This window comes from Rhamphochromis sp. 'chilingali' (assembly GCF_963969265.1).
Source record: "Rhamphochromis sp. 'chilingali' genome assembly, contig: SCAFFOLD_94, whole genome shotgun sequence".
In the NCBI taxonomy this organism is placed as follows: Eukaryota; Metazoa; Chordata; class Actinopteri; order Cichliformes; family Cichlidae; genus Rhamphochromis; species Rhamphochromis sp. 'chilingali'.
In genome coordinates this window covers 35,460-45,988 of record NW_027667132.1, presented here as the reverse complement: position 1 = coordinate 45,988, position 10,529 = coordinate 35,460, and the positions used below count along the sequence as shown (strand labels likewise).

Here is a 10,529-nt window from a genome sequence, read left to right as displayed (position 1 = left end):
GGGGAAGGATGAGTGAGAACCCTCCCCTCCTGACAAGACGAACTGATCTCGCATCCCCATGGTCAACAATCAGTTCGAACGCTACCCAATCCAACCGGAAAAATAACATGGCAGATTTGACAACCAGAGTAAGCAAAGCACACTCCGCATACTAATATATCTAAAATGCCGACAAATACATCATCTAGCCTTCCAGATAGTGCTTGGTGCCCTTCAAGTACATGATCTTACCATTACGGATAGCGTACCTACATTGCTTGTCCTTGGTTTCCATAATGCCTCGGAATGTCGGTAACAAGGGATCGAAATCCCAGCCAGCATTCACATCCAGCTTGTGTGGCTTGTCACAGCCTTTACACCAGTGTTCTAATACCTGGTGATTGATGAGTCGAATACGACTATGAATTACCACCATTGCTCTCTTTCTCAGCTGCTGTAATCGGAGAGCGCTCGAAAGCTTCTACCTCTCCGGGCTTGTTCTCGGTAGGATGTTTGATGCGTACTGCAGCAGCCGCACCGGCAATCATGGCGCCGATAGCACATGCTGCAGCACTGAAGCCCAAGTAATCAAACTTCTTGTTCTGCACGGTATCGTAGATAGCGAGACCGATGAAGACAAAACCAGTGATCTGCGTACCGATGTAGCCTGTCACCTTAGCGAGGTCGTATTCCCCGGCTTGGGTGGTGAGACAATCATTGACAAATACAGCCCACTGGTTCTTCAGGACAGGGCGAGGTCTGGACATAATAGTTCCCTTGGTAAATAAAGTTAGCCTACACAACATGGCTTCTCTATCTACTGGGGAACGTCTTACGTCAATTACTTTTGCCGTACATTCTAGCCCACAAGCTAGCGTCATAGAGCGCATTCTTGTTTACGGTAATGCGCTTCTTAGCGTGTCGGATCACAAACTCAAGGATGACAATTACCAAGACACCAGCCACTGCGCCCTTGTAATCCACGCTAGTCAGTAACACACCGGCACCGGCGCCGTAACCAGCCATAGCGATGTAGTAGAGACCACCCTCGCGCTTCCCGTAAAGCAGGCTGAAGGACAGCGTAGCTAGATAGACATTCAGAACAGTAGGCCTAAGCAGACCAATCAGCTGTAATGAGTAATTGCCTACTACGATGAGGGCAGAGGCAATAAAGATGACCCAGTCTGCAACATTCATTTCCATTTCCTTCCCCTTACCAGAACTTAGCCAGAATGTAAGCAATGACACAGATCATTGCCGTGGTGACGCGACCATCAACGGTGTAGTACTTACCGCGCTTGTCCTTCTTAGTGCTTACGCGGGCGCACGACAGTTGACCTTGGGTCAGATTGAGTTCGTGTGCCAAAATCTTAGCTTCACGAGCACGGGTGGCGATGTAGCGCTTAGCTGCATCGACGTTGTACATGAGTTGTTGAATTTCAGACATGATTGAGTTCCCTTTCAGGAGTAGAGTTACGACTAGACGGCATAAAAGGAGGGGACTTCTCCCCTCCCTCCATTGGCCTGATTACTTCTTTGCTACTTTCTTGATATACCTATTCAGGACAGTCCTTCTTCGGACTATGGTCCTATCCTGATAAACATAATGACCTATTAAGTCAGCTAACAACGCCGCAATAGTACAAGCGACGAGTAACCCACTATCAAAATACCAATAATAAACACCTAATAATGCCAAATGCTTGATGACCTGCGTGTACTGCAATTGCCTATCGACCACTAAGTATCGATATACCCATATCCCAATACGGGACTTAAAAGCTTCCGTGGGTAAGAAGAAGCTCAGAAATGTCACCATCAGTTTCACTGGTCCTAATAGAGCGAACAGTTCTTTGAAGGGGAAAGGTGAAGCAGTTATTATTGTTGGAAGTAAATCCATAAGCAGACTCCTTGTGTTGAGGTAATGCATTCCTTTTAGGGAAGTTGAGTTGAATAGTGGGGAGAGGAAAGACTACTTCCTCCCCTCACCGACTTGTGACGTCAACATACGACGTCGTTTACGGGCGGTGTGGTTTCTGAGGACGCCCGACGACGTCCCACAGACTCCTCACGAACCCAGTAAGCTTGGGGTGGGCTCTTCGCCACAGTGCTGCCTTCCTGCCGTCCATGATGCTACTTAGCTTGACTAACAGGGCAAGCGCACTCGTGAACAAGGCCATCAGAGCAGTATAGCCAAGTACGAACTGATTTGTCCAATACGTCGACAAATAAATTCCCAACATGAGCACAGACACCAACGCACCGGTTGCTGCGTTTGCATGCTCTATGTGGTATAGCACCTGGTACGCCAACTTTGGATGCATAATGCGAACAGGCACTAGCACCATGAACACCAGTTCCACCAGCGTCCAGATCAGAAAGAGCATCGTGAAGCTTTCGGCAGCACGGAAGAAGTAGTACAAGAAGAACTCCAGCATGAGACTCATCCTTTCATCACCCGGCTGTGGAAGTTACGTTCCGGGTTTTGTTTGAAGTCCAAAAGGTCTAGCCGCTCCGCACCGTATGGTGAGATCACGACTAAGAACAAGATGACTTCCATGGCCAGGATACCAAATAGCACCCTGACGTAAGTGGTGTGTCCTTCCATGAACACGGCAACCAGCAAGACAAGGATGATGCAGATCCGAATCAAAGCAGCCGGTACGATGCCTGTGTACATCTTGAAGAACTTATAGAAGAACCTGGCGGTCTTCATGCTGATTCGTTTACCCGCTAGATAGAAACCCATCCAGCGTATGCTAAACGACATCAGCAAGTAGCATGTAGCTACTGTTGCTGCGATTTGCAGTGTATCCATTAATTTCCCCTATAACTACGTGGCTCGGATTGGTCCGAACTCACGATGGTAATATAGATCTATTAATTATTAGGATACCGAGCGTAGGCTTCATCTGTGTATGGCACATATGCCGCTGAGACGAACATGATAATTCGATTTCTCAGCATGCCTGGGTCTACGGGCTTGGGTAAAGGCTCGGGAAACACATCAGTGTACGACAAACTAAAGAGCACCTCATCTCTGAGAATGACCGGATGTTGTTCGTGTTGTTGAATTTGTTCGCAGATGGCTTTCGTGGTGTAGAGCACTTTCATGTTACCTTACCTCACCCTTAGGCCGATGTTCTGTCGGGCTTTATGCCCTCAGGTTAAATCTTAGCGACGTAACCCAGCCAGATGGCGCGACGAGTCGCCATATATTTCGTTCTGTTAATGACTTGCTGGACTAATCCAATCCCCATGTTGAGGAGGAATAAGCAAGCAGTCAGTTCCATATTGGCAAAGTAGAACACAGCTGTAATAGACGCATACCAGACGATGTTCCGCAAGAACGGAATCACCAACGCCGTGCTCCATGCTGCAAATGCTAACCACTTGTGCTGGAACCAGTTCACAGGCAACACCAGCAACATCGTCAGCCAACACGACCCCATTAACGCCAGCATGGCTAGACCGACATTCAGAATACTTAATACTGGCATTGAGCTGACACTCCCAAAAGAAAATGATACATAAGAGCACCCTCCCCTGCCCAAGCATAGCCTAGGAGAGGAGGGTGTCTTTGAGATACTAGGCAGGCAACTTCACGCCAGTGGGGTTCCAGACGTAGCCGTCCGAAGCACGAACCATCCACACCACTGGCTGTCCATTCACAGTCGGCTTGCCATCGGCAGCATGACCGTCGTAAGTACCAGCACCTACGCTGCTATTCGAAACTGGGGTACCAACCTTCATGACCTTCATGGGGCGCTCCAAACTAGATTGAGAGGGTAGTGGATAAAGAGTATCCACATGATACCATCACTCTTGTTCGGCTTGCAGTGAGGGTTCTTCTTCGTCCTCAGTTTGCTTCTTCTTTTCCCAGTTACAGGTCAGCTTGGTACGCATCAGCTCGTGGATGCGATTCCGCCAGGCGTCCGTATAAGACGCATACTGAAGCACGTCCAGCAGATAGTCAGTATAGATGCCCTCTAGTTCCTTCTTCAAGTCATCAATGGCCTCTGTAGCCGAAATGACGATGACTGGCGTCGTGCACTTATCCTCCTGCATGTGGTAGAGAATTTCACGACCACCCATGGGGTGTGGCATATTGAAGCGCTGTGAATCAGCACTCGGCGGCCAGGTCGGTAGTCCCATGTCCAGTAGGATGAGATCGAACTCCTTATCAGCTACCAGCTTCAGGCCACAGCGCACAGAACGACCACGATCCATGATCACATCGGGCGCTACCTTCAGGATAGTGCAATGAATAGCGTCGGCCTTGTGGTCTTGATCTTCAATGATCAGAATTCTGAGACGATGATGTTTCATGGTTAGTCCTTCTTCATTTCATCGGGTTTGGAGGCGACGTGGACGGAGAACAGAATACCGACGACGCCCAATATCAGAATTGCATACAGCGAGAAATCGTTTTCCATTACCTAGCTTCCTCTTTTTTGCGTTTGTAGTGGCTACGCATGAAACGCAGCACAAAGCTGTAGTCGATGTAGTGCTCCTCTACCGTACCCTTAGCAACCAGGTAATAGATAGAGTACTTGAAAACCTGTACGACGCGTTTACGGCCTGGCTTGGTCCTGGTATAGACCTGAATCAAACCATCAAACGAGAAACACACCAGTACCACATAGACCAGATACCGATACGTACCTGGAACAGTGAGAACGATGGCAATCAGCGGTAACAGATACAGGACCACGGCCGCGTATGAAGTACGCCGCATGGTCAGAAGCAGAATACCCGTATCGGTGAAGAAGCTAGGTTCAGCCTCTGACTTCAGATCGTCAGCACGACGGAGTGCGTACAACTGCACCCACGCAATACTGATAATCAAACATAACCACGCACCGATAACGAACAACTCAAGGTAATTCATTCAGATACTCTCCTTTCAACGCGTATGAAAAGTTTCGTCATCTATTTCTTCTTTGCTGAGTAGCGAACCGAACCAGAGCCCTAACATAATCACTGACACAGCAATTGCTGACCACAGGCGATTTAGTCGACTACTTTCCGGTTGATCCAGGAGCAGCTCGGCTTCTTCTTTCACCATTAGGTTTTTCACTACAGACTGGTCTGCAATATGGTAAATAGTAAACAGAGCTGTTCTTAAAACCCAGTGATTACTCGCTTCGATTCTACCTTCACCGATGAATCGTACTATCCAGTCAGAACGGTCACCACCAATTACACGGCCGTATTGCTTTACTTCCGTACCATTGATCGTAGCGGTAAACATGTAGTACTCACCAACACGCAGACGGGCAGCACCAGCAAACTGTGTTGTTGATTGGTGGGTGCGGCGGTCAGCTAAAAGAGCATCGTACTTACGAATAGCGTCAGGGTGTCTTCTAAACGCCCATGCATCTTCTACATTACCTGACTTTGAGAGAAACACCATGTATTTATCCAAGTCTCTTGGACTACTGTCTTTCCTAACAGAGAAAACAACTTTCTCCTGATCAAAGATACATTCCTTGACCACCTGGTAGTTTGATTTTTGAGTACTCACTACTGATCCTTTCATACGCAGCATACACTGGAGACCCTCCTGCTATAGGAAAGGTCTCCAGTGTAGAATGCTACCAGGTCTAGTCGTTCTTTGATTCTGAACGAATGCTTTGGTTGTACAACTGCTCGATGTGCTCTGGCGGCTTGACACTGATCCAGCCCATACGGAGCGAAGCGATATTGAAATCCCAATCGCTCAGTTTCTTGCGGTCTTTGAACAGCAAGTTAACCGTGCGCTTGTAACGGTCGTTGTGAAGAAAACGACGCTTATTCTTGGATTTGTCCCGTAGCTTCATCTTTTCTCCTTATTACCAAAGAAGTTTAGCTAAATGCGTTTGACTTAAGATCGCTTAGTCTCTTTCTCTTTCAGGATGAAAGTATTATTGTCACCAGTACGTCTTTCTTCGTAGCTGGCATGCGCTTTCTTCAGTGTATCGCTTGGCTCAGGAGGATTATTGATAAGATCAGAAAACCAAGTATTAAACCGCACAGCAAAGGCACGCTCTTGTTTGCGGGCATTGAACTTTTCAATGACCTTGGTTCCCTTCTCGATTACGGCTTGCTCTAGGAACTTCTGAGGTGTCATGCCACTTAAAGCAGCAGCTTCCTCCAGTTGTTCCTGTACGTATTCATTAAGACGCACTACCATTCGGACTTTAGTCATTTGGAAACCCTTAAACCTTCGGCACCACAATACCACGCTGTCCTTGGTATTTACGATTACCCTTTGCATAGCTTACATCGCACGGTTCGTCGCTCCTGAGGAACAGAAACTGAGCGATACCTTGATCGGCGTAGACTTTCAAGGGCAGATTTGTCGAGTTACCTACCTCAATGACCACTGTGCCACTAAAGCCAGCCTCAATGGGTGTCACGTTTACCAGTCCACCAGCGCGAGCATAGGTGGACTTACCCAAGCACACGACCATGATATCTTCAGGGATATTGAACACTTCCCGTGTATGACCCAAGATGTAACTATTGGGTGGCATCATGCATACTTCACCAACGTGCTTCACCAGGCAGGCATCTTCGTCGAAATGCAGCGGGTCAATGATGGCCGTATTGATGTTAGTAAAGATACGGAACTCTTGGGCCAGCGTAACATCGTAACCGTGACCGGAGAGACCATAGCTCAGAATCTTCTCCTCATGGCGATCGTCAGGTTGATCAGGGTTGACCACCATACGAGTACGGACTTGGTTAGGTACGAAGTCCTCGATCATAGGCTTAAAACTCTCAGCCTCTTCCGAGGACTCGAATTCTTCGATCACTCGTTTGAATTCCACATTCCCAGTATCGATACCCATGAAAGCCGTGAATGCCTTGAGTGTAAGGCGATTGATCTCGTTATCCTCGTGGTTCTTTATAGCAAAGCCCTTGAAGGTATGGATGATTTCCCCTGTATCCTTACGGGTGGCAATCACCTTACACACGAAATCCGGTGCACACAGCGCAGCGATCTCGTGATCTGCCAGAATACTCATTTTGGTTTCCTTGTTTCAATCGATTAATCAGTGGACACAATAAAGGTCGCTTCAGTTAAATCATGACAGTGTCTGGTACTTCGTGTTTCTGACCACGAGACTAATGTTGCTTTTGTACTTTACCAGTGCTGTTAAGAAGATAGCCAGAGTAGCATCACCAGGTGTGCTCTTACCTTCTTTACTGACAAGGTAGCAATCCATACGCGCTTTCAGTCGACTCAGGGTATGGCTAGTGATCTCTTGCTCCAAGTAGAGCTTATCAAGATCAATCTCAAGTGCACTGACACCTGCGGTGATGTGCGTACTGGTTACACGTTCAGCTTGCGCTGTGAAAGGGAAAGAGAGACACTCACTACCGTTGTTTCGTTCGATGACGACAATGTCACCAGTGATAGAAAGATTAGGCTTACCTACGTAAGCTTCTGTTTCCCCACTCAGTCCTTCAATGTCTAAGCTGATTAAGTTAATCATTTTGTACTCCTTTTGACAAGGTCAGTGTAAATGTTTACTGTGTGGTTATCGTATGTCACAAGCAGCAGTGTTTGTGGCCGACTGCTAATGCAATCGGGCTAGCCGATAGGCCTTATGTTGTTTACTATTAGCCGCGATAGAGTGAGAGGTATAGTGTCCTCTCACTGCTCGTCTTTGACTGTGTACTCTCATTAGAGAGCAGGGACATACAGCCAGGCTCTCAAGGCCTGGCTAATATGCTGTCGACTAGTGTTCCTTGACTTCTAGTACACGAGTACGGATAGGTACAACACGATCAGAGAGTGGCTTGTGAGGAATGTGAGACAGGAAGGTAAGGAAGTCATCTCGATGCACCTTGAAGAGATCTTGCAGATCACAACCAGGGATAGGATTGAACTCGATACCAGAAGGGATGACTTGATCAGGGAACATGAGCTGAATATACTGACAGACTTCAGCATGCTGAAAGTACTTAATCTCCATGATCAAATCCACTCTTCCTTTACGAAGGAGTGCTGGATCGATTTTCTCGATGTGATTAGTCGTCATGAAGGTAATGACACCATTCAGAGAGACGACACCATCTAAGGTGTTGAGTACACCAGAGAGAGTCAGTGACTTGAGGTCAAAGATATCAGACAGAGAGCCGGCACTATCATCACCAGAAATACTCGGCATCGACAGTTTCTTTGATTCACGTGTCTTGACTGCTGTGGAGGAGTCGAAGTCTTCAATCAGTACAAAGCTACGTTTCTCTACTGCAGCCATTGCTCTGGAGAACCGCTCATCACTGTAACCGGCCAGGTTAATGATGCTCAGGTTGTTTTCGTAGTGAGAGGCTAGTGCGCGGATTAGACTGCTCTTCCCTGTACCTGGCTTACCGTAGAGGACGATGGTGAGCTTATAGGGGATACCGCGCTCACGGTACCATTGCTCACTCGCATAGAAGTCATCGATCTGACGGATGAGTTCTGCTTTATCTTCAGCATTCAGAATCACAGTAGAGAGCGGGCGTTTTGCAATGACTGAGTGTGTCTGCCATTCGTTACCGTCACTGAAGGTTTTGACATACAACTCATCGTCTTCTTTCTTGAAGCGAAACTCACTGACGAGTTCTTCAATAATGGCATGAGAGCGTGTCAGACCTTTGATGATGATCTGGTGTTTCTCCATATTGGAACCAGAGGACTCGAGTCGTGATCGTTCGATACGGAAGATACGTCCCTTGTAAAGAAAGTAATGATTACCCACCCCCGCGCCTACAAAGCAATCACCTTCGTAGTTCTTGGAATTGAGGGAAAGAGAACGAGACATCCTGGCCCATGGTTGTTTCTGATACCACTCCATGAATGACTTGAACTGCAGATCAGAACCATCGAATCCTGCGTTCGTTAGTTCAAGCGATGTGGTGAGTTGCCGGGTGAGGCTCTCCCAGAGTTTGTTAGGGACATTACGCATCAGGTAGGTAACAACACCGGCACCGTACAACGCAATCACACTAGCAATGACGGGACTGCTATTGCTGATGGTCATGAACTGACTGTAGTAGTCCAGCAGGGCTTGTATCATCTTGTTTCCTCTTAGGCCGCAATGTGTTCGACGTCTTGGTACTCCGACAGAGCTTGCTCAATCTCTGCCCGCGTCGCACTGATGAGGTTGGATGGATAGAACAAGGCAGAAGCACGCAGATCCCATTTATCGGTTGACTTACTCACGAGGTAAATCAACAAAGGTGACGACTGTGGGCGGCGACACAGCACCATATGTTCGCCATTGGGCCCAGTGGCTGTGCGGACCATCTGGACAATCAACCCCAGGTTAGGGCTGCCCTTTGGACCGATGACCTTGAAGTAATTACCGCTGTATTCGTGGTAAATCATTTCACAATCCCCAGTGCTTCGCGTACGTGCTCACGACCCTGCTCGAAACCAGCCTTGAGCACGTCGTTAAGAAGCATGCGTAATTTATCAGCCACGCCTTCTGGTGTCTGTGGATCTATCACAAATACCAGTGCGGCACCCAGGTGATCCTTTGGCTCTCCGGGTATTGCGGACGTTACGACAATGCTGCCTTTTTCATTGATGCTGACTTGGAATGCCTCAGCACGGCGTAGGCGGGGAATGTTAATCGGGGTGTGCATCATTCTTCTCCCAGTAAGAAGTAATGGATAGATTGAAATCAGCCCTGGTATAAATCCGATAGAACTCTTCGGACTTACAACCGGGCTTAGGACGCAGTACGAGGCCGTGATCTATCCGCTGCAGTAGCTTACCTGCTTTCAGGCCACGAAACACGACATCAGGATCGGTACCATCTGGTACACCTACCCAGTAGATGCCGTCCACGCAACTATGCATGTAAAGACGCAGGCGCTCAATGTCCGGATCAGGACCGACGTAGCAATCTATTGCGATTGTTGGCGTGAAGTAATGTCGTTTACCAGTTTCATCTGTCTTAAGTGGGTATTTCACACGAGCATTAAGCAGACGCGCTACAATGTCATCGACTCGTTCCAGTAGCTTTGCCGTGTTGAATTTTGGTTCTTCATCAGCCATGATGGTTAACCTTTCAAATGGGTAGGTTTACCATTGCTATCCAGAGAAGCCGCTCGAAACCAGAAAGGCGATTGCTTAGGCTGCGCAGAAGCTTGTTGATAGAAGGCCTTGAGTGCTTCCCCATTACGACCGCCCATCAGAAACTTACTAATGTTCTCAGGTTTCTTCATGTGGAGTATCCTTATTTACGGGTAGTGCGCCTGAGTAGTTGTTCTCTCAGCTCACTGACCGTCGGTTGTGTTTCTGGCATGAGGTCACGGATAAACGCAGGCATCGTCATATGGCGCGAGATGCGATCACCGTCTTGGATGAAGTAGACCAACCGGGGATTACTTGTAGTCACTTGGTACACCTCACGTCGATGTCCCTTGTTTGTGACGTAGGTATTCCCCTTTGTGATTTCTATTGCGTCGCGCATATATCCCGCCCCCAGTTGGAGGACAGCACACCATTGAAAACGGATTTGGAATACTGCCTCGGGGGCCGATTGGTTCAGCGTCAGCCATACCGG

General features: G+C 48.0%; 2 protein-coding genes across 2 annotated transcripts; both read right to left on the bottom strand.

Moving 5' to 3' along the window:
• Window positions 1–3,798: 3,798 nt before the first annotated feature.
• Window positions 3,799–4,308, bottom strand: LOC308391416 (uncharacterized protein y4jR-like; the record flags this gene model as incomplete). The annotated part of the gene is made up of 1 exon (XM_080907977.1): window positions 3,799–4,308. One exon carries the CDS (start codon window positions 4,306–4,308, stop codon window positions 3,799–3,801), a length of 510 nt encoding a protein of 169 aa, XP_080764103.1.
• Window positions 4,309–7,709: 3,401 nt separating this feature from the next.
• On the bottom strand, window positions 7,710–9,032 carry LOC308391415 (putative mitochondrial chaperone BCS1-B; the record flags this gene model as incomplete). The annotated part of the gene is made up of 1 exon (XM_080907976.1): window positions 7,710–9,032. One exon carries the CDS (start codon window positions 9,030–9,032, stop codon window positions 7,710–7,712), a length of 1,323 nt encoding a protein of 440 aa, XP_080764102.1.
• Between the last annotated feature and the right edge of the window lie 1,497 nt (window positions 9,033–10,529).